This window comes from Geotrypetes seraphini, chromosome 10 (genome assembly GCF_902459505.1).
Source record: "Geotrypetes seraphini chromosome 10, aGeoSer1.1, whole genome shotgun sequence".
NCBI classification, from domain to species: domain Eukaryota; kingdom Metazoa; phylum Chordata; class Amphibia; order Gymnophiona; family Dermophiidae; genus Geotrypetes; species Geotrypetes seraphini.
Window position 1 is genome coordinate 47313013 of NC_047093.1, and position 23891 is coordinate 47336903.

The 23891-nt window shown below is 42.8% G+C and overlaps 3 protein-coding genes across 9 annotated transcripts in view; 2 read left to right on the forward strand and 1 right to left on the reverse strand.

Moving 5' to 3' along the window:
- The window catches only part of LOC117367400 (manganese-dependent ADP-ribose/CDP-alcohol diphosphatase-like), a 37775-nt gene extending 28399 nt beyond the window's left edge, over positions 1-9376 (forward strand). For 2 of the 3 annotated variants that reach the window (XM_033959893.1, XM_033959891.1), the window contains exons 3-4: positions 3313-3426; positions 7320-9376. In XM_033959893.1, coding sequence (XP_033815784.1) covers positions 3313-3426; positions 7320-7618 — 413 coding nt within the window. In that variant the 3' untranslated portion in view covers positions 7619-9376. The remainder of the gene's footprint in view (positions 1-3312; positions 3427-7319) is intronic. The other variant, XM_033959892.1, reaches the window with a different exon arrangement.
- Positions 1-13183, reverse strand: part of ADPRM (ADP-ribose/CDP-alcohol diphosphatase, manganese dependent) — a 54397-nt gene extending 41214 nt beyond the window's left edge. For 2 of the 4 annotated variants that reach the window (XM_033959900.1, XM_033959897.1), the window contains exon 1: positions 12883-13183. Coding sequence is in view for 1 of the 4 variants with exons in the window: in XM_033959894.1 (XP_033815785.1) it covers positions 12883-12935 (53 nt within the window). In the remaining 3 variants the exon portion in view is untranslated. The remainder of the gene's footprint in view (positions 1-12882) is intronic. The other 2 variants (XM_033959895.1, XM_033959894.1) reach the window with 2 other exon arrangements.
- Positions 12966-23891, forward strand: part of LOC117367403 (protein SCO1 homolog, mitochondrial) — a 28478-nt gene continuing 17552 nt past the window's right edge. Inside the window, exons 1-4 of one of the 2 annotated variants that reach the window (XM_033959901.1) lie at positions 12966-13202; positions 16154-16288; positions 19064-19154; positions 20284-20481. In XM_033959901.1, coding sequence (XP_033815792.1) covers positions 13122-13202; positions 16154-16288; positions 19064-19154; positions 20284-20481 — 505 coding nt within the window. In that variant the 5' untranslated portion in view covers positions 12966-13121. Of the gene's footprint in view, positions 13203-13452; positions 13471-16153; positions 16289-19063; positions 19155-20283; positions 20482-23891 lie in introns of those variants that run through there. The other variant, XM_033959902.1, reaches the window with a different exon arrangement.

Here is a 23891-nt window from a genome sequence, read left to right on the forward strand (position 1 = left end):
CCAAAATCCCCTAACCCAAAAGTCCACCACATATGTAGGTATGTTCCCTTCTCCCCACACCCTCACACATTTTACTATGTATAAAAGTTACTTTCAACCTATCAAGATACATCATGAGGCTTGTTTTCAAAACACTTAGACATACAAAGTACCATAGAAACCTAGGGTACTTTGTGTGTCTAAGTGCTTTGAAAATGAGCCTCTACACGTACCCCTGCTCTTAAATCACAACGTTTAGATTTAATTTTGATATGTTGCTTATATCTCAATATGACCTCTGAACAGTACATAGCACTGAGACTTTATTACAGACTGTAGATTTCAGGATTAAAATGTTACTCAGCATGGTATCTCAGGTGTCTGGCTGTAGTTCAACTTGTTAGCTATTTATGATGTGGTCTACTATGCTCTCTTATTTGCTAAATTGGAAAAAATAGGTATTTCAGGTAGTGTTTTAAATTGGTTTAGAAGTTGCTGATTTATATGAAACATAGAAAACATGATGGCAGATAAAGCTCAAAGGGCCTATCTAATCTGCCCATGAAATATATGGTCAGAGTGAAGGTGTCCTCTTTTATTCTTGGCAACCTCCACGTCGCGTCCCTCGGTGATCACTGCTATTTCCAATCTTATTCAATGTTTTTATGTGCTCTCTTGATTCTGTTTCATTGGTAGAAGATGAAATTCTATTCTCTTATGCCGATTACATTTTAAATTTAGTTCCAGTTCTTATTCAAAATAGATACCTGCATTGCCAAACTTAAACTGGGCTTTATCTGATATGATGAAATTGAATATTAGCAAAACCAAAATACTATGGTTTGACAAAAGTCAAGTGATTCCGTCAGCAGTAATTCCTATTGGACAAAATAAACCTTTGGCTCTGGAAAGATTGACTAAAGTACTTGGAGTCATTTTAGATTTTTCATTATCTTTTGAATTTCAAGTTAATTTTTTTTAAACAAATAAATATCTTTAAAAACTTAAACAATGATGTGCATTCACTCATTTTCATGACAATTACTTTAGGATTTTGGTTCAAAGTTTAATACTATTGCAGTTGGATTACTGCAATGGACTTTATCTTGGCATTTCAGTAAAATTACAGAATAGTCTTCAAATTTTGCAAAACATGGCAGCTTGTCTAATTTTTCAATTAAGTATAATCACATATTACCTTTAAAATTACATTTGGATTTGGATTTTGTTAAATGCCTTTATCCTGTTGAAATCCTCTTGTTTCATACTTAAAATCTTGCACAACTCTATTTTGCTTAATATGGGTTGACAACCAACCAATCCCTGCATCAAGTGGAGATAGATTATTCATCATTCAAAGGGATTCATTTCAAAAGAATATTGGAGAGAGCTTTTCATACCCAGCAGTACTTTTTGGGAATAGTTTACCATTAGCTATGAAATGACTTTCCTACTACAATTCTTTTTGTAATAGATTAGAAATGTGCCTTAGCTAAATCATTGTTTGTATTTACATAATACAGACTGCATGCCATTTTGGACCTTCTCATGGATTAAAACAGGATATAAATGTCAGATTAGATTACATTGTGTGTATTAGCTGCCATTGACTCATGTTCAGGTCCTAGCGACTTGATGAATTACAGATATAAATGTCAGATTAGATTACATTGTGTGTATTAGCTGCCATTGACTCATGTTCAGGTCCTAGCGACTTGATGAATTACAGATATAAATGTCAGATTAGATTACATTGTGTGTATTAGCTGCCATTGACTCATGTTCAGGTCCTAGCGACTTGATGAATTACAGATCTAAAAAGAAGATCCTCCAGCGCCATCCCCTTGGTTATTTTCAGTCTGTCCAGTCATCTGATTTCAGGTCACCCTCTTTTGCTTGGTTCCCTTGATTTTCCCAAACATAATGTCTTTCTCCAGTGATCTCTCTCTTCTGATGGTGTGACTAAGTAAGACTATCGTAACTTAATCATTTGGGGCTTTGAGTGGTTTAGCTTGTTTGATCTCCTCCAGAATCAATTTGTTAGTTCTTCTGGCGGTCCATGGCACACATAAAATCCTTCTCCAGCACCAAAGCTCAAATGAGTCAATCTTCTGTCTTGTTTCTGTAGTGTCCAGCTTTCACATACGTAATTGACCATTGAGAAATGAGTGCATGGACAAGTCTGATCTTCATTTGGAGTGTTATTTCCTTGCCTTTCAATACTTTGTTGAGAGCCTTCATTGAAGAGCAACTAAGTGCTCTTCTGCGGAGTATTTCTTCTCTTCTAGTTGTTTCTTTATTTACAAAAAGAGCCCAGGAGATAAGTTGTAAAGGATTTCAGTCACCTTCAAGCTCAAAATCTTCATTTTCCGTGTTCATGATCTTCGTCTTGTTTATGTTCAACTCTAATCCCACATTTGGCTTTGAATTTCTTAGTAGATATAGCATATCTTCTTTGCTGCTGGTGATGAATGATGTATCATCTGCATAGTGCAGGTTGTTTATATTTAAATTTCAGCCACCAACTTTGAAACCAACACTCTCTGCTTCCAAATTAGCTTTTCTGAATATGGCTTTGCCATAAAGGTTGAACATACCTATTGGGCTTTTAAAATCCATTTTTATGCTCCACGTTCTATTCTGCATACACTGCTATCTTGCTTCCTGATTCCACTTGCTTTCCATCAATAAGCTTGAGCTCCGGAGAGAAAATCAACACTGATTTTGATTACAGAGGTTAAACAGCTATGAATTTGATTGCTGAGAGACAATGGAGAAAAACACAGGCAGGGGAAAACAGTGCTATTTTTTTTGAGAGGTGGAGTGAAAAAGGCACGCACTAACAAAGTAAGATAACTAGAAACAAAAAAGAAAAGATGATACCTTTTTCATTAGACTAACAATATTTTTTTTATACTAGCTTTCAGAGGCCAGAACCACCTTCCTCAGGTCAGGACAGAAATAAACAAAAGATGGTAATATCAGAATATATCAGTTAAACAAAAAAAAGCATTCCAATTACAAAAGGGAAAGGTAGAGGTGAAGGTATCATCTCATATTTATATGTAAACATGGCAACCACACTATCTTATCACCAGAAGAGGAAATCCCAGTTCAGGAGAGAGTCATATTTCCAGCTCAGTCACAAACTGCCCTTTAGTTAAACTTCGTCATGTAATAGTCATATCACAAACACAGAGATGAATACAAATCTAACTGGAAAATAAATTCAGTGTGAGCAAGAAATTTTCACCGATGAATTGATGTCAGATTTCTGTAAAAGCTCATTTTCTTTCAAGATAAGTTTGATCTATATGTTTTGTTTTGTTGCAGATTACGAAGCTCATTTTTTAAACTTCAATGGAGGATTCGGTAAAGATCAATTGGACTGGCTAGACAGACTGCTTACGTTTTCAGATGAAAACAAAGAAAAAGTTGTAGTATTTGGTAGGTTTTGTACTTTTTATTTATGGCTGCCTGTACAAAAAGGAACCATAAGCAGGGTTACAAATAACAGAGATAAAAGACTATAATAGTTTGGAGGGGTAAATTTGGCCACCTTTCATTTTTGAAAGTTTTGTGTACTTTAGGTTCAATAGAAAGGGACTATGCAATTTTTTTTCACAACTTTGATATTTTTCATGTTCTATAGCCTAAAAACTGCAGGGTATGCAATTTCTGGGGTTAAGTAAATTTTTTTTTATTGATAAAGGTTTCTCCTTTTTAAAGGTCTAGAAATTTTGCAGGATTATGCAGTTGGTATTCCTCTTCTTGTGGTATTAATAAGTTACATAGCCCACTTTTGGTATTTTTTTGCTCAGTCGGTCACATTTGCATCTCTGAATTAAAAAGGAACTCCTGGGTTCAGAGTTTAGAGCAGTTTATTCTTCCTCCAGGTAACAGTACCTGACCTGTGCTGGATGATAACTTTTGGATCCCAGTGGGTACTGGTTTGGCTTTGCCAGGAAGAGGCTTCATTTTGCAACTGGGAGCAGCTGTGCTGTGCAAGCTCCAACAGATCACTTGGGGCTCCTTTTATCAAGCCGCGCTAGCAGGGTTAACACGCACGACTTTCATCACGTTAACCCCTGCACTGGCCTAAAAACTACCACCTGCTCAAGGGAGGTGCTAGCGGCTAGCGCAGCCGGCGGTTTAGGCACGGTATTACGCGCATTAAACCGCTAGCGCAGCTTGATAAAAGGAGCCCTTGGTAACCTTAGCATATGTTCCCTTAAAACAAGACTAGCCTAGTTTCTAAGCTGCGTAACATCTGGTATACCCAATTTCATTTTTATGTTGATTGGGAATATAAAAAGAATAAAGGAAAGAGGATCCAACAAATTAGCAGCACTAACCCAAGGAGTACCATATTTTCACGCATATAACACGCGCGTTATACACGATTTTACAAACCGAGCATAACCATGCGCGTTATATGCGTGAGCGCGTTTTACAATTTGTTTTTTACATTGCTGGTTCCCCCCTCCCTGACTTCCTATTCATCCCCCAGCCCTGAAAGTCTGATTCCCCACCCTAAAGGACCGCTCACACCCCCACCCTAAAGGACCGCTCACACCCCCACCCCCGATGTCCGATTCATCCCCCAGCCCCCCCACACACCATTTGCGGTGGAGAAGCAGCCTACCGTGGGTTTGCGATGCCAGTTAGCCCTGCTGCTTCCTCTGCCGGCGGTCCCGCCCCTTCTCCGACGTCAGAGAAAGGGCGAGACCGCTGCATAGGAAGCAGCGCAGGGCTCAGAGAAGGGGCGGGACCGCCGGCAGAGGAAGCAGCAGGGTTCACTGGCATCGTAGGCTGCAAACGGTGCAGGGGGGCTGGGGGATGAATCAGACGTCGGGGGGTGCGAGGGGTCCTTCAGGGTGGGGGTGCGAGCGGTCCTTCAAAGTGGGGCATCAGGCTTTCAGGGTGGGGATAGGACTTCAAGGGGGACAGGCAGACCTTCAAGGGGGGACAGGACTTCAGGGGCAGGGGGGCGATTCGGGGCAGAGCGGCAAGAGGAGAGTCAGGACGGCAAGGCAGGAGGAGGTTTTAATTCAATGAGCAGCATGCGCGGTATACGCGTGTGCGCGCTATCTGTTAATTTATTTACATAAATTTCAGTTTCCCGTGCACTATACCCGTGTGCGCGTTTTACACGGGTGCACATTATATGCTTGAAAATACGGTAATACATAATAATTTATGCAGTACTGATATAGCTAAATGAAGAGAATCCATTCTATAAATTATAATGGATATAGAGTATAGTCAATTAACACATCTAAGAAAGATTTTTTGTTTTTGTGTTTTTTTTAATTTGGAGAAAAAGACCTCTATGCATTCTATACATTATGGAATTGCCCCTTGCAAAAAAATTACAATTGCTGGTCAAAAAACTAAACCATAAGAAATACAGCCCTTCAAAACTACTTGAATGTGAAAAAGTTAAGATATGTTCAGAGTAATTTTCCAATGAAACTGAATGATCTTTAACTCAAAGTACTTAACTTCCAGCACAAGCAAATTTTAACATGAGGATATCTAGCAGGAAAGAGTAAACGGTGAATGTGTCTTCAACAATTCACAGGAAACAAATTCCTGACAAGGGCCCCTATTTCACAATCACTGCATCAGGGACTATGCACTTAACTAATGGAAGCTTCACAACCTCTCTTCTAAGGCTGAAGATCAGTTCCTGCTGTTGTAATGTCCATTAATTGCTGCTCCAATAACAGGAGAACTTAATGTTCCCTTCTTTTGTCCTGATATGCAATAAGCAAGTTTCAACATAGCAGAACTAGGATAGTGCAGTGTGAAGAGCTTGAAGAATGAGATAGCAGCAAAGAGAGAACACTGCCTCTGTATGGGTTCTGCAGGTCTTATTTGCAAAAGACTAAGCCAGGCTGGAAATGGGTTACCGACATGGTGCAACATATCTATTATAAACTTTTTAAAATGATACATAAAAACCCACAATCTGGAAAAAAGAATAGGATAGGATGGAGTCATTCAATTGCCTTAAAATCACTAATCATGGAAAAAAAGCTTTTTTCCATGAAGGTTGTAGAACACAGGCTCATGATAATGAGGCTTAAAGGGAACAGACTGAGGAGTAGCATAAAGAAGCATTTGTTTATTGAAAGACCAGTGAACATGAGAAACAACTTCCCAGTGGTGATGGTGGAGACAAAAACAGTATTTGAATAGAGAAAGCATGGAATAATGTCTGAAATGATAGAGATGTAAAGAACCAGGCTCTCAAAACTATGAACAACATAAATACAGACAAAGCCAAGATTGTATCACACTGCTTAACTTGTGGCTGAAGGGAAAGAGTGAGTGAGTGTTTGTATGCATGCTGTGCCAAAGTGATATAAAAATCATTTTTGTATCACAATAGTTTAAGACTTGGTATCACTGTGTGGCAGCATTCCTAATAAGCTCACTACACAGACATCCCAGCAGAGGGGTAGTCTAGTGGTTAGTGCAGTAGACTTTATAAGTGGCCCAGGAACAAATCCCACCATTACACCTTTATTTTGTATTGTGAGCCCTCTAAGAACACCTAAAAACATTTTGTACTCAACTGTACTCCACTACAAAAGCCCTCAGGTCTGCAGGTGCCTCCTATCTGTAAGTACAGTTGGTATTTTGTAGGTTTTGAAAGGCTCACAATTTCCACCACACATGCACTAGTTAGAGCTGCATATGGACCTAGGTCCCTCTACAGTCCACTGCACTGACCACTAGCCTACTCCTGGGACCATCCTATTGCTCTAATAGGAATGGCCACAGTATCTAAAGCTGTTCACAGAGTCTAGTATGTACTGTCACATCTTTGGGGAGATGGGGATTAAGGAGAGGTCATGCCTCAACACTCCAGTGGTCAGCCAGTCAGTTGGGGCACCTTCTTGTGGCTTAATCATGACTGAAACAGGCCTAGATAAAACCATACCAGTGTTTGCCCTGGATGTTTTTAGCTTGTTCCATTATCCCTGAAAAATATGCAAAATATGTTCCCATGCAACTTAGACAAACTGTGGTGAAAAATGTCTCAAATCTGAGTTTTGAAAATTGTGATTTGGATGTTTTCCTGTGAAAAACATTCATATGTGCCTTTTTGAGCTGTATTTCTCTTTTGAAAATGAGTACCATGGCAGGTCCTCTGATTCTAGTACTGTTTAAAAAATAAGTTGAAGAAGCAGGACTGAGGCTAAGTGTTAGAAGAAACTTTTAAATGGATGCTGATGTTAACTATGCCAGAAAGACATGTCTGGGGTAATTCTAAAAGGAAAAAAATGGAGGATTTCAAAAGAAAACCTTTCTGATACTTTTTTTTGTAGGTCATGTTCCTATTCATCCAGAAAGCAAGAAGAGGGCTTGCCTTGCTTGGAATTACAGAGATGCCCTAGCAGTATTACAGGCCCATAAATGTGTGGTGTGCTACCTGGCAGGACATGATCATGAAGGGGGATATTGCTTGGACTCTCACGGCATACACCATGTTACTTTAGAAGGCCTTGTTGAATCCCCACCTGGCAGCCATGCATTTGGGACTATGTATGTTTATGAAGACAGAATGGTGTTACACGGGAGGGGCAGAACAAGAAGCAGAGTATTATACTATAGGAGCAATGAATGAATTAAAAATTGTTATTCTCAATAAACCTGAAACCAAACCAGAGTTGCTAAGCTACAACACATGTTCTCTGTAGATAGCAAGATTAATCAGACACACAAGTTGTTGATGATAATCAGATGGCAGTGAGACAAAACAACTCTTAAAGCACTCTTAAGTGTAAAGTTCCGATGATGTATGGCCTTTTTCATGTCCAGTAGTCCCTTCAGCCTCCTTAAAGATGAGAATCAACTTTTGGGGAGGAGAGAGGGACTGTGAGCCTGATTAATCCTGCAGGCTACAGAGAACACATGTTACAGGTAAACAACTTTGCTCTCTTTGCTAAACAAGCTGGGTTGTGTCATACACATAATCAACTCCTTAACTCAGCATTGCTCTGTGTCTAAAAGAATTGTTCCACTATTAAGGAGCAACTTCTTTCATGCAATTGCAGTATAAGAGATGGATATTTAAAGTGGAGGAGTAGCCTAGTTGTTAGGCTGAGAACCAGGAAGGCCAGGGCTCGAATTCTAGTGATTACCATTGTGACTTTGGGTAACTAATTTAAATCTCTATGCTTTGAAAATGAGCCCATTATTATCCAACTGGAGGCTTGCAATCACAACCATAGTCGCATTGTGATTCTATCCCTCTCATGAGCCAGAATGGATTCTGCTAGAGCAGTGGTTATCAACCAGGGTGTTGCGAGAACCTGAGAGGGGTGTCACATGTTTGGCACAGCAGCATATATGGAGCTTTCCCTTTTCCCAACAATACAGAAATGAATGTAAAAGCAGACTTCCTTTATCGGAGGGTGCAGAACCAAGACAGGTTTGCATGGAGTTAAAATCCTGTGCTACCCTGTGCATGTTCTCAGCAACTGCTGGTCCCGCCCCCTCTAACACAGTAAGGCTGCATTGGAGCAGGACCAACAGATGCCATGTTGGTATGGATATAAAGGTCCTGCACTTTTTTATGTTGGTGGAAATGAAAATGAAGGGGAAAAAAGGGGAAGTCAGGGCAGTGCTGAGCTGAAGGACAAGGAAGGAGGGAAATATGTTGAACAAGAAGAGGGGTTAACACATAAGGGAAGAAATGGGGATTCTGGGAAAGGGGGAAATGATAGCTGGAGGAAGGAGAGAAGGGAGAAGTTGCATTTGGGGGGGAAGAAGGGAAGAGAGAAACTGCATTTTGGGGAAAAGAAAGGAAGAAAGAAAGAAGGAGTGACCAGTTGTGCTGTTTGGGAGAGGGAAGAGGGAGATGATAGGCTACAAATGTGGGGGAAGAAGAGGGAAGATATTGGGCAACAAGGGTGGGGAGAAGAGGTTATGCTGGGCGACAAGGGTGGAGAGGGGGAGGAGAGATGCTAGACATGATGAAAGCATGTGGGAGAGGCCATGTAGGGTTGTCAAGGAGATTAGCTAGATGAAAAATGATTAGTACAAAAGGTAGTTATGTGGTAATGGTGAATGGATGAAAAAAAGGATACTGGGAAAGGAGTGAGAACAGGAATGGGAGAGCAAGACACTGAGAGAAAGAGATGACAATTGATAGGTATGTGAAAAGTAAAAGGAAGGTGGAGAACTGGAGGGTGACAGAGTAAAATTATAATGGACACAAAGCCTGGCCAGAAAGTAAGAGAAGAAAGAGCAAAAAGGGAAAGATGAAGAGTCAGAGATCATTGTGAGAGAATGGAAAAAGACAAAGGATAAATGGACAGCAGACACTAGATACAGAAGAAGAGAGAAACTAGGACCAACATGATTAGAAAAACTCAATACCCAGACAACAGTAGAAAAAAAGTGCTTTGGGAAATGTGCATCATGGATTTCTTTGCATTTGTTTTTATTTCTCCAGCGTTTATTTCTCTCGTGATTTCCATACTGTATTTTTATTTCTAATTTATGAGACCTTCACGAGATACAGAACTAGGGATATCTGTGCATAGGTGCCAATATTCCAAACTGATTGGACATGTCTGAGTTGCTCCCCTCTGTCAAGTCCACTGGAACCAGTGATGGAGTAGAAGTGAAATAACAAAGAAATTTATAACAGTTTTAGACTGGGGCAGTTTGGACCATGTGTGCTATGATTGAGAAGGAGTAGAGACAAACAGCTTTGGGCTTGACCCTCATTTTGGTCTCTCACCTATACTTCTGAGTACAGTTGAGTCTAGGGTAAAGACATGCATGAATATACAGCTGCCAGTTTCTTGTGATTTTTGATGCAAAGCATTTTTCTGGCAGCATTATAGTTAAGTTTATTTTTTCCCATTTGTTTGATTTGGACACAGGGGCTAGACACCTATCAGCCCCAACTCCTAAGTCAAAATGGCAATCACTGTAAACATGCTGCCTGTCAGTTTAACTCAGGGTCAGGATGGGTGATCATCATTAGAGCTAGGGAGGCTAAGCTGGTTGGAAAAATTTTGGCTATTTTAGTGAATATTAGGCTTTGGGTCTAAGCTAAAAAATAGCATATTTTTCCCTGCATATTTCTGTCCTGGAGAGAGATTTATCAATGTGATATAAGAAAACATGTTTTTCAGCACATCTCCCTTATTAATAAGCGTACAGTACAGGCAGACATTGCTAGATAGAGATGGGTTAAACGTATCCATCGCCCAACTTGTGCCCATGATAAACATGTTTTTCACATTTTTTGCACTTCCTGATTGGGTGCAACCAATGCCCCCTGAATGCAGAGAATATAATGCTTTTTATATGTTCTTCACTTTGGGACTTTTGTTTTTGGAACATTTGCATAGACACCAGCTCACATGCAGGTAGGGTATTGGTGTTTCATAATCTGTGTCAAACACACTGCTACTCTATCAATTGTCCTGGAGTTGTGCGGAGTGGAAGGCTCCATGCTGTTCATGTGCTCTCTGATTGCTAACAGCTACACCAAATCACTGTGATTATCTACTTTGCCTGACCTATCACTTGCACACAATAAAAAGCTAAGTATTATAATAATGAACTTTTCTGAGTGAGTTTGTTTGTAGCTAGCAGTGGAAACTGTCCTGAGCTATATAGGAGAACCATATAGAAAATTGAATAAATAAATAAATGTGATTTTATATAATGGAGCCAACAGCAGAGCCCCTATTAGAGACAAGAGACAGTCAAACAGTGTGGACTGTGGAGTACATTAACTGATACTTAGCAGATTAACTACAGAGGGCTCAGGAAAAAGGAGTATATAGTGTGTGATTTCATTGATCCAGTCTTTAACATGCTGTATATAGCTCGAAGTTTGAGAGAGCCAGTTCCCTCCTATGCCAATTGTCATTTATGTTTTGCTTCCATTTTTTACTTTTAACTGCAAACATCAGAAGTAACTAGGCAAAAGTAGTAAAAATTGGTGAAATTTTTATTTTGATAAAACTAACAAATGTTTCTATAGTGCTTACTAGACATACAAAGTGCTGTACATCAAAACACAGAAGAGACAGTTCCTGCTCAAAAAAAGCTTACAATCTAATCAAGACAGACAAAATGGACAAGGTGGTGAATCAATACACTGTGCTCAGATGGAGGAATTACAGAGGGAATGGTGTTAAGGTGGGTTGGAATTTGGAATTGAAAGCATCTTCAAAGGTGGAAAGATAAGGAGCTCAGTCTTGGCCATGTTTAATTTTAGATGGCGGCGAGCCATCCAGATAGTGATGTCATACAAGCAGGTTGAAATCCATGATTGAATGTCAAGATTTCAGGTGTAGAGAGAGAGATTTGTGAGTCCTCGGCATAGAGGTGATACTGAAAGCCATGGGAGGAGATTAGATCACCAAGGGAAGAAGTGTAGATCGAAAAAGAAATGGTCCCAGGAGAGTCCTGAGGTACACTGACTGATGCTGTGGAGGAGGATCCACCACAGCATAAACTAAAGATGCAATGGGAAAGATAGGAAAAAAACCATGTGACAACAGAGCCCTGAAATCCAAGCGAGGACTGTGTATCAATGAGTAGGTGGTGATTTACCATGTAGTTACCATGTCAAAAGCTGCACATAGATCAAGGAGGATGAGGATGGAGTAGAGGCCTTTGGATTTGGCCAGGAGCAGGTCATTGGACACTTTCTGAGGGCAGTTTCTGTAGAATGAAGAGAGCGAAAGCCCAATTAAAGCAGGTCAAGGATAGCTTGAGATGAAAAGTATACAATGGTGGTGAACAGCACGTTCAAATAGCTTGGATAAAAAGGGGAGGAGGGAGACAGGGCGATAGTTGGTAGGGTCCAATGAGGGATTTTTTGAGGAGTGGTGTAACAACAATAGAGGGGATGAGACTAGGAGAGATAGTGGTAAGTAGATGGGTGGGGATGGGATCAAAGTTTGGTGAGTTTGGAGGAGGAAAGAAATTCATTTTCCTGTACTTTTTTTTTTTTTTTTTTACAAGAAAAGTGATAACATTTTACTTTTAAATAAAATAACTAGTTACATTTAAAAGACCAGTGTTTTATACTATGTAAAGTGGAAGAAAAGCCAGGCAGGGTCTTCTGGGTCCCCTGATCCTATGTTTTCCACTTTAAAAGCCACTGGACCATCAGGAAGACACTTGGGTAAACTGCTGCCAGAGGGAGAAAAAAAAAGGATGCTGGATACTCCAGCTCACACTCTTGAGGGCCTGGCACAGCTCTGGCAGCATGATTGGCACAGACAAGAAAAGGGAGCCAGATCCTACACTTTTTACTGGAAAATTCAGCATTTCTCTCACAGCTCAAAAACTACATCGTCTGGCTCCAGCCTCCTCCAATGCATGGACCCGATTTAAAGTGGAATGGGTAGGATTAGGCGTTTAGCTACTTCTGACTGTACAATATTTGTTTGAATAGATTGTAGGTTGGAATTTAATACAGAAATAGCAAGCATTTAGGTCACTCTGCTTTCCTATACTATCTTCTCTGTTTACATACTTCCCCCTCACGTTCTGCATATCTATGCCTGCTCTCTCGCTGCTATGCCTTCTTGTCCATTTTTGTAATCCTCTTAGGGCCCAGAACTTCCTAGTTATCCATTTCCAGAAAGGACATTTAGGCCAGTCCTGGATGTCTGTTAACCTCATTATTGGGACATGTCACATGGTGACATGCAGGACTAATTTCAATGTGTAGAATCAGAGACTATAACTACCACACTGCCTCGTGGTAGTAAGTTTAACGCAAAGACTGGCCAAACTGTGTTCCTCAATGAACTGTAGCGTAACAGCTCTGAGGACCCCCTTTACGTTGCCTTTTCTTGCCATCCTCGCACCCTGTTATCTTCCCACACCCCATGTGTTTTCGGGTACCTGATTCTACTCCGCCGCCTCCTCCGACATAAAGTCTCTTTTTTTGCCGGCATGAGAAAATACTATTTGGCAGGAAATTTGCTCCTCACTCTTTGCCGCATTTATGCATTATTTGTGGCTAGTCTGGCGATGGTTTGGCCGAGCTGCACCCTCCATCCCGACGGAACGTCTTTCGGACGCACCAGTTTCCGACGGACATTTGTGCGTGTCGAACAGGAAATCACCGCTACGCGTTAGACATGGCGGCGGTGAGGGCATTTGTCTCTTTAGGCAGATGCTTTATAGGGTCCCGCTGCCGCTTATTCTACTCTGGGACTCCGGTAAGAGATTCTTTCGTGCGTTCTAGGAGGGAGCTATGGAAGGGAAACTTCGGTCCATTAGGAACTCCTGGCAAGGTGCAGTGTGGGATTTGTAGTTCACTAGTCGCATGAAAGCATAGTCATAGGACACAAATTATACTTAAAGATAAGTACCATTCTTTAGAGTCCGGGTATTTCACGGATTTAGGAAGGAACAGGGAACCATTGACTGGGAGCTGTGCTGAATTGGCAGCTGCTTAGCGGGATTAATTTCGCCTGAGTTTTGCTGGTCAGTACGTATGCTTTAACGCCTTGAATGGGGAAGTAGGAGCTTTCGGCTCTGCTCTGTACGGAGAACAAGGTGAAAAACGGATCCCGCAGATCCGTCTAATACTCTGACCCCTTTAAGGACTGTGATTGATAAGCTTTGCCAAGCTTTAGAAAAGCAACTAAATTCTGAGGTCCTTTTCTTATATTCTCTGCAAATTGTAGCACAAGTGTGTGCTTGACTTTTCTAGTTGGTCCTATTGGCTAATACAGTAGTTCTCAACCTTATTTTTAGTTATTCTTGTTTTGTTGCACAATTTTGAATGCATTCAAATCAACTCAAATTTTGCATGATCTCAACAACACTTGTCTCATCAGCAAGAAAGCACCTTTTACCTGCCTGTACTTCATTCTGTTGCCTTTAGTCTAATCCCTTCTTTGTTCTCCTATGTCATAAAATAAATATAGTGTGACTCTAGAACCCCTTCTCTGACCACAGGCTTACCCTACAGAAGTGACCTTATAAACAGTGATGTGGCAGACCTCTTGAACATCAAGAGGTCTTTGTACAAGTACTTCACTCTTTCTATGCCTTTCCTTGTGAACTCTGTTCTTCTAGCAGGTGACCCATTTTTGTGCCCTTCTCATCCATTTTTCATTCTCATATAGGTAAGTAGAAGATAATCCCTGTAAAAACAGAGTTCACAATTTAAATAAGACAAACTTACATGACAAGCAAGAGAGAGAGAGAGAGTATTAAAAGAATGTACTTATTACAGTCATATGACCAAAATCTAAAAGTGAACTGAGAAAGGCAAGTTTTATTCTGGATTTGAATATAGATAGAGAGGAAGGATGACACACTAACTCAGGAAGTTTGCTATACCATTTATCTTCCAGGTAAATGGTATAGCAAACTTCCTGAGTTAGTGTGTCATCCTTCCTCTCTATCTATATTCAAATCCAGAATAAAACTTGCCTTTCTCAGTTCACTTTTAGATTTTGGTCATATGACTGTAATAAGTACATTCTTTTAATACTCTCTCTCTCTCTCTTGCTTGTCATGTAAGTTTGTCTTATTTAAATTGTGAACTCTGTTTTTACAGGGATTATCTTCTACTTACCTATATAGCAACATGTGTGTTTGGACAGTCTGATGATTCCGCCTTTCATTGGGGTTTTTTCCAGGTACTCCTCATTGCTCTGGTCACTCTCCAGTCACTTCAGAGTACTTAGACTACTTCAGGTCACTCTGGTCACTTCTAGCTACTCGTCACTCTTCAGTCTCTCTTGGGTTATTTCAGATCACTTCCAGTTTTCTCAGTTCTAGTTCATGCTCTGGCCTCTCTGGTTGTGTTTCTCAGCTTTAGACTACAGTTTGACTTTTTTGGTCATGTTTGGGCTTACTGGGGGTCGGGCGTGAGCTGGCGTTCATTTCCCCTAGGGGTTACCTGTAGGAGTCCTTGTTGCCAAGAATTCCCCTATCCAGTTTTCCTGTCTAGAAATCCTGTGTGGAGCTCCTCTGTACTCATGAGGTGTGACGACTTTCCACTAGTCTCCAAGTGTCTCCTCCTTTTCCACAGTACAAGCAGAGGACCCTTTTTACCCTTGTAACTAGGTCCCAAGTCAAAAGTAACCTTTCCTTTCTTACAAAGTAGGTGTTTTTCCTTTGTTGTTCTATTCAAATCAGATGCAAATTAGGCTTTCTTCTTAAACCCAGTTGGTTTTGGCATATTGTCTGCCCTTGAGTTCACCAGTGGTTCTGAACCTCTGTGACAAGATGTACACCTCATCACAGTTTGGTATCTCTTTAAAAATAGTGGTAGTGGCTGTAGAACAGTGGTTGGGTAGGCCTTAACAGGAGATGTGTGTGAATTGACAAAAATTGTCCTTGGGGGGGGTCTCATTTGTATGGTTCTCAGAAATCAGCAGTGGTGACTATCAGTGGTTGCCCCCATGGGATGAAAAAGAGTAACAATACAGATGTTGACAGCTTTAGGGGTAGTCTGTGGTATCTGGGAGGGTTATGGGGTTTTGCGTATTTAAAAACAAATAATAATAATGGCATGGGGGTGTCCACAAGTGGGATAGGACAGGCTTGAATTTTTGAACTTTTAGCCATAGATTGATTGGAAGAACAGTGGTGATTCTGGGATTAATAGTGGCCCATAAGGACTGAAATCAGTAATAATATTGGTGAGATTAACAGTGGACCAAGAGCCAATATAGTGAGCGGAAAGAGATTTGGGGATATGATGATGAGGAGGAAGGGGAAGGTCAGGGCATGGTTGGGGATTGAGAGAGTGGTGCAGATGTGCTTGGGAATGAGGAAGAGTGACTGTTGAAGAGAAACAGTTGGAATGGAAGGGGCAGAGTGTTATGGGGATGAATTTGGGAGTCTGAATATTTTGGAGGTTGATAAGGAATCCTCAAGGCCAAAAAGTTAGGGAACTCTGCTACAGAACACTGATTTCTTAAGTGCTTTTTACTTATTTCTATAGCTACCCAAAAAATTTCAGCATTAGAGGCTTCATGTTGACAAATGCACATGGAATTGCTTAGGTTTAGGTTTTTTTGCTTAAAACAGCCCTTGATAGAAAAAGGTTGTGCACGTTTTCCTGGAATTTGTAAGGCACCGAGAAATGGAACGCAAATTGCTTAAGTGGTTTATTTTAATAATTGTTTCTCATTTTTTCTCTTTGTAGTCCATTTGTTTCCTTGGAACCTTCAGTGCAAGATGGGCAAGCATACTGACTTATCAGCGATTAATGCGCCCCTTAACGACTATGCCGCCATCACCTCCTGGAAAGAATGGAAAACAGGGACCCAAGAAACCTGGGGTAGGAGAATGGAATTAGTAGATTAGGGTGGCTAGGTTACCCATTCCAGAAGGGAGAATTTTTGGCCAGTCCTAATATTTGTATTGTAGTCCATGATTCTATCCATTGAAATCAGTGCTGCAGGTCCCATAATGCACCAGGATGAGGTTGGCAGAAATCCAGGACTGGTCAGAAAGTCTCCCTTCTGGAATGGGTAACCTGGTCACCCTACAGTAGATCTTTTTTGCTCAGCAGTACATTTGATTCTTTGATTTCCATCTGTTCCGCCAATTTCTGTCAAGTGGGATGATCAGTGACACTCAGAAAAGCACACAGACAATATAAAGCATAAACAATAACACTTTATTATACTTATATATATAGATGAATATAATAATAGAATAACATCACCGTATCTCAGGCAAACACTCTTCCTTCATAATTGGGAATCCCTCAATTAATAGGCGAGTAGACACGGGAGACTGCCCCTTTAGACATCTTGGATCCTGTTCCTGGAGACGTCTTTGATTCTGATGTTAGGAGCAGAATCCCGTCTTATAAGCTGCTGAGTTCAAAAGCATAAACAGCTGGTCCTGCTCTTTTGTTCTCTGTTTTGACAACACCTAGGTTAAGGAGGTGTTTGCAGAGATCGGTGTCCCATCTGTCCTTTTGATGTTATCAGGGAGGTGTTGCTTTATTGTCCTTTTGATGTTATTGTGGGTGACCCGCAGGCAAAGGAATTCAGGATGTCAGATAAACAAGGAGGTGTTGCAGTTCACTGTCCCTTTGATGCTCAGAGAAGTAGACTTTGATGTTATCCAGGAGGTGTTACAGAGCCTGGTTTCCCATTGAGAGACACGCAGGCAAAAGGAAGTCAGAATGGCAGATAAGCAGAGAGGTGTTGAAGAAATCAGCTTACCATCTGGTTTTCCTTTTGATTCTGTTTGGGCAACTCCCAGGTCAAAAAGGTCAAGATACTTGTTGTGGAAACCTTTGATGTTGTCTTGGCAACCCCCAGATCAGATAAGCAGACTTGAGGAGACATATTACGTAGTTTCAATTACCCCCTGGTCCTAGGCTTAACACCATCTTAGGTTGACTGCTTTCTCCATTTTGCTGGCCATCTTGTTGACAGATCACAGCCTAAGGTGCAACTGATGGTCAAATGCTGGCTTCTCTAATTCTAAGTACTGTTACCGCAGTTAACAGTGCTGCTTATAGGATAAGGTTAGGGTCTACTACACAAATTCTTTCTTCAAAATTTTTGAATCCTATACTTGGAAGTGAAGTGCCCAGAGTTACTGTGTTGTGTGGAACACTGTATATTTGACATGTATTGGTTCTATGAAATCTGTGGCCATCAACCTGTTGAGTCAGATTTAGTAGAATTTATTCCACTGGGGGAAAAACATCTTGGCAAATCAGGCCCTAATGGAGGCAGTGTAGGCAAATCAAGTTTATATTCGGGCTGCAGATATAGCATGTTGACGCGATTAACGCAGATCGAAAAAATTAATCGCAATTAACTGATCTGCTGCTCCCATGCTGGATCTTCCACTTCTCTGGCTCTGGGCAGACAATGTAGATTTTCAACACTGGGCGCACTTGAGGTGAGGAACTTCTCAGCCATGTGGTCGCTATTTGAGGGTGAGGCTTGACTCTGTACCAAAAAGAGCCTTTTTCTTCAAAGCAGGCAAATACCTTTCTCTTCAGTGAAGCTTTGTAGAAGTTCAGCTCTACAGGAGAATGGTATAGTATAGGAAGCAAAGAAGTTCTGTGTGGGGAAGAAGAGCGGGACTTGGGGGTAATTGATGATCTTAAGGTGGCAAAACAGGTAGAAAAGGCGGTGGTCAAAGCCAGGAAGATGCTTGGGTGTATAAGGAAAGGGATAGCCAGTAGGAAAAGGGAGATGATAATGCGAGGCCCCAATTTAGAATATTGTGTTCAATTTTGGAGACCGTACCTTCAAAAAGTTATAAATAAGTTGGAGTTGGTCCAGAGGGTTGCTACAAAATTGGTTAGTAGTCTTTGTCATAAATCATATAAGGACAGACTTAGAGAACTTACTATGTATACTCTGAAAGAAAGAGGGGAGAGAGAAGACCGGATCCCTTAACTGTATCCATGGCATCCTGTTTGTCTGTATTGTCTTTTTAGATTGTAAACTCTCTTGAGCAGGGACTGTCTTCTTCTTTGTGACTGTACAGTGCTGCATGTGTCTGGTAGCGCTATAAAAATAATTAATAGTAGTAGTAGATATGATAAGAGACGTTTAAATATCTCCGTGGTGTTAATGTACAGGAGGAGAGTCTTTTTCAAATGAAGGAAAACTCCAGAAGGAGAGGGCATAGGATGAAGTTAAGAGGTGTAATGTAAGAAAATACTTTTTTACAGAAAGTGTGGTAGATGTGTGGAGGTGGTAGAGATGAAGACATGGGACAGGCATGTGGGATCTCTTAGGGAGAAGAGGAGATAGTAAATGGTGTGGAAGGGCAGACTGGATGGGCCATTTGGCCAGATTCCATTCATTTGGTTGAAGGGCTTAAGGAGAAACGAAGGGGATCAAGTCAATAAGATAAAATGGACAACCTGACAACAGAACCTTGAAAAACCGTTTTTGCTTTTGTTAATATCTTTGGAGTTTTCCCTTTAGCAGCAGGGCTCTCTTTGCTCATACGGTTCATATCAGTGTATTAAGCTAAAAGGTCCTAAGTTTATAAAATAATTTTTTCCTGTACATATCTTTTTGAAGAAAACATTTGGCCATGTTTAATACTTCTTACTCTTTCCCAGTAGCCTGTTTCCTGGAAGTCTTTGGCAATAACTTTTGCTGTTGGAGGAGCTTTACTGGCTGGAATGAAATACCTCAAGAAAGAGAAAGAAGAAAGTAAGTAGCAGTGTTAGTGTTACACTAACACGAGTGTTAGTGTAATGCAATCTTAGTGCAAAAATTGCTCTTGCATTTAGGCACTAAGGCTCTGATTCTATAAACAGTGCCTAACAGATAGGCGCCAAGGAACACAGCACATAACGCTTGTCAATCTTCAGTTTGGTGCCATTTATAGAATTGTGCCTAGTGGTGCCTAAATTGGACTTGGGCACCAGTAGGCACCCCTATTTATGCCAGGGTTTTCTTAGCCTAAATACCAGCACTTAAGTGTGATCTAGGCACAAAACACACCCAAGTTCAGCCCACAATCTACCCCTAACCACGCACACTTTCTGATAGGAGCCTACCGAGTTAGGTGCTTATCATACAACTCATTTTCTAGTGCAATAGGTGAGACATTCTAGACAGATGGGTTATTTCCCCATAGAATGCCTCACCTATCTACTGAAAAAGAGCTTAAAGAGGGTAAGTACATAATCTCTTTGATTTTTGCAAATTATGAGCTCATTAATAGCACTGATTAAGCGAGAACTGACTGCAAGCCAATCATGGAGAGGAGCAGGACCAGGCAGGAAGTGCAAAGGACGCACTCCTGCCTTATGTGCCGCTCTGCAGGGAGACAGGAAGTCGTCCAGCACCTATGCATGTAAATGCCAGTAAGTGATGTCATTTACACATATAAGTGTGCCTATTCTATACAATAATGCATGTAAATTTTAGGTGCCCTTTAAATGTTTGAAACAACCAAAGTAGAAATCCGCCTTTTGCCATTTTGACTTCAGTATTTAATGGAAATGACTCTTCAGACATTCATGCTCTTCTTTGTATTATTCCTATTAATTCCCAAGAGATGCATGCATATGCACATAAGTATAGCAATTTAGCCTTTTGTAACAGAGCTAAAATCTGTTGTACATCAATAGTAATTCCTATAATTTCACAAAAAAAAATATTTAAAAGATCAGGAGCATACAATTAGGAAAGCAGAATTAAATATTGATTGGAATGGGGCAAGAAAACCAGAGCAAGATGCAGAATCCCATGCTGAGATAACATCTGCTTGTCTACTTGGACTGTACAGATCAATCTTGCAAAAATTTAATTCACTAATGATATTTTTATTCAGAGCTCGAACGGGAGCGGAATCGTTCTCTTGGGAAACCACTTCTGGGAGGGCCTTTCTCACTGATTGATCACAATGGACAGCCTAGAACCAGCAATAGCTACTTGGGCCAGTGGTTGCTACTGTACTTTGGATTTACACACTGCCCTGATATCTGTCCAGAAGAAATTGAGAAAATGATTCTGGTGGTGGATGAAATTGGTAAGTGTCCTTCCAGTATGTAATCATTGCTTTATAATCTGAGATACACGTAACCGTTTTACAGTTTGTATGGAATGGGACCTAAGGGCCCTTTTTACTGAAATGTGGTTAGTTGGGTTTTTTTTTAACTTATTATGCACTTTTAGTGCAGAAGTTAAGGTGCAAAACCTATGTGGCAATCTGCTCTCAATTTACCGCACAGGGCAGATGCTTACTGCATAGTAAATGCTTTGGTAATCTTTCAGTACTGCTGCTAGGGGTCACAGTCTGCCAAGTTAAGGCAATTGCTCCTTATTTGGCAGATTGAGCCCTAGTGGTAGTACTGTGAAACTACTGCTAGCAGTCATAGCCACCATGTTGAAACACAGCATAGAGGAGGGGGGACAGGAACAATAGGGATCTCTCCTGCCTCCACATGGTAGACACTAGGGAACCTCCCAATAGATATTGTGGGTTATCCCAGGACAAGCAGGCAGGTATTCTCACTAGTGGGTGATGTCATCCGACAGAGCCCCGATACGGACGTCTCACAAGCATGTCTTGCTTGAAGAAACTTTTAGAAGTTTCGAGATGCCCACACCGCGCATGCGCCAGTGCCTTCCCGCCCGATGGTCCGGGCGTGTCTCCTCAGTTCATTTTCTTCCGCGGAGCTGAGAAGTTCAACTTCAATTCTGCGCCCATTGAATCTGTTTTTTTGCCTTCTAATTCCGCGGGTTGGGTTCTTTTGGGCTCTCCCGTGTGTTTGTTTCTTTTTTAAAAAAAAAAATTTTCCTTCCGACACCGGGTCGGCCGCGTGGCTTAGGCCACGCGCCTTCGACCTTGCGGCGGGCCTTTTTCGGCCTATGTCCCGGCCGATCACCGGTTTTAAAAAGTGCAGCAAGTGTCAGCGCGCGATTTCGCTCACGGACCCTCATCGACGCTGTCTCCAGTGTCTGGGCCCGTATCATTTTCCGAAATCGTGCCGGCCTTGCTCCACTTTGACGGCGCGAGCGTTTAAGCGTCGCTGCCTGCTGTGGGAGTCCATGTTCAAAATGGAAGCTTCGTCGGATCCTGTGGCTTCAACATCGACTGGGGCTTCGACTTCATCGACAAAGCCCTCTATCTCCCCGGCTGCTTCGGGCCTTTTGAAACCGGCCTCGTTCACACCGGTTTTGGCCTCGTCTTCTGCGCCGGTGCCTAAATCTGTCTCCTCGGAACAGGTACCGACCCCCATAGTTCCTCCGGTGGTGCTTAAAGTGCCGAAAGCTGGCAAACAGAAGCACACTGCACCGAAATTGCGCGAAGACCGTGCAGAAGGGCCCCCGTTTGGTGTGGATCCCTCCATATCGGCTTCGTTGAAGTCCATCCTGTAGGCTCAGTTTGTGGAACTCATGACCACCATGGGCCCCCGGCTGATTGCCTCGATCCAGGGTGACCTCCCAGTTCCGGTCCCGAGGGGCGGGCCGCCCCCTCCTCCGCGCCGCACGACCTCGTTGCTCGGCGAGGAGGATAGGCGGGCGGTGTCCAGCTCCTCGAGGCGAGCCTCGGTTGGCGACATGCCTCCCTTGGAACTGATTCCATCGACGACGGCCCCTCTTGGGGAAATGCCTCCATTGGAGCCGATTCCCTCGAGGAAAGCCTCCCTTAGTGACTTGCCCCCTTTGGAGCCTATTACTCTGCCCCATGACACTGTGTGGCGTCCACCTTCGAGGCCTCCCAGTCCTGGGCATAGCAGGAGGCAGGACGAGTTCTTCCGGACCCCCTATCGAGAAACCTGGGCGGCTTCCGGGGAGGCTCCGACGCATCCGCCTCTGTGATCGACGGCTTCGAGTCCTATCTGCTCCTTGGAGGCTTCTGGGGACCAGTATTCTCATAGGCGGACTCGATCCCCTTCCAGGCATCTAGAGGGGCATCGTTCCAGACACTCTTCGAGGCATTCCTCCCGGCACTCCACCGTCTCGCCTCATAAGAAATTGCCTTGGAGGGGGTATTCTGCTTCGGCTGGGTCTCCTCCTCCCGGGCCGGAGTTCGAGGACCCCGAGGTGTTCTACTCGCCCTGTTGCTCACAGGCCTCCATGGAGCCCGAGGCCTCGACTTCTTCTAGTCCTTCTCGGAGACCAGCGTTGGCGGACCAACTGTCTTTCTCCTCGTTTCTCAGGCAGATGGCGGATAACTTGGACATTACCCTCGATGCGGGATCCCGCTACTCCAAGGAATATCTCGATACTATGCACTTGCCTCGCCCTCCGGCCGAGTCTTTGCGCCTCCCTCTGCACAAGCTCCTTGATCAGACCTTCATGCGGTGCTTTGAGTCTCCTTACTCCATTCCGGCGGTGCCTGGCAAATTGGATGCTCGGTACCGCACGGTGCATCATAAGGGCTTCGAGGGACCTCAGCTTTCTCATCAGTCCCTCCTGGTTGAATCCTCGCTAAAGCGAGGTGTATGCTTCGGTTCCTCCGGGCCGCGAGGGCAGAACGATGGATAAGTTTGGACGACGCATCTATCAGAATTCTATGATGACGTCCCGAGTCCTGAATTATAATTTCCACTTCGCCACTTACTTGGAATTTTTTCTGCCTGTGCTTCGAAAATTCACGCCCTACATCGAGTCCCAGGCTCGGTTTGAGTTTGAGGAAGTCGTCGCTTCGCTGTCCCAGCTTCATCTTCAGTTGATGCAGTCGGCCTATGATGCTTTCGAGCTCTCGGCACGAGCAGCTGCCTGCTCAGTGGCGATGCGCCGTTTGGCCTGGTTAAGGACCATTGACATGGACCCGAATCTTCAGGACCGCCTGGCTAACGTTCCGTGTGCTGGGGCGGATCTTTTTGATGAATCCATCGAGACTGTCACGAAGAAATTGTCGGATCATGAAAAATCCTTCCAGTCCATTCTGAGGCCGAAGCCTAAGCCTCAACAGTCTCGACCCTCTCGACCGCCATTGATTTATCAACGGCGTTATCAACCGAGGCAAGCTCCTCCAGCGAGGCAACCTGCGAAGCGGCAGCCTCCTCAGAAGGGTCAGCAAAAGTCTCAGCCGTCTGCTGTCCCCAAGGCTCCTCAGCCTTTTTGACTGCATCGTCGAGGGCATAACCAGTCTCATTCTGCCTCCCCCTGTTTTTCCCATCGGAGGGCGCCTCCATCATTTTTATCATCGCTGGGAGGCCGTGACCACCGACATCTGGGTCCTTACTATCATCAGGGAAGGGTACTCTCTTCAATTCCATCGGGTCCCTCCGGACCACCCTCCAAGAGAGTATCCTTCCAACTTGACTCAGTCCGCCCTTCTTCTTCAGGAAGCCCAGGCTTTGCTCCGGCTCCGGGCCGTCGAGCCGGACCCTGTGGACCAACACAACCAGGGGTTTTACTCCCGGTACTTCCTTGTTCCGAAGAAGACGGGCGACCTGAGACCCATTTTGGACCTCAGGGTCCTCA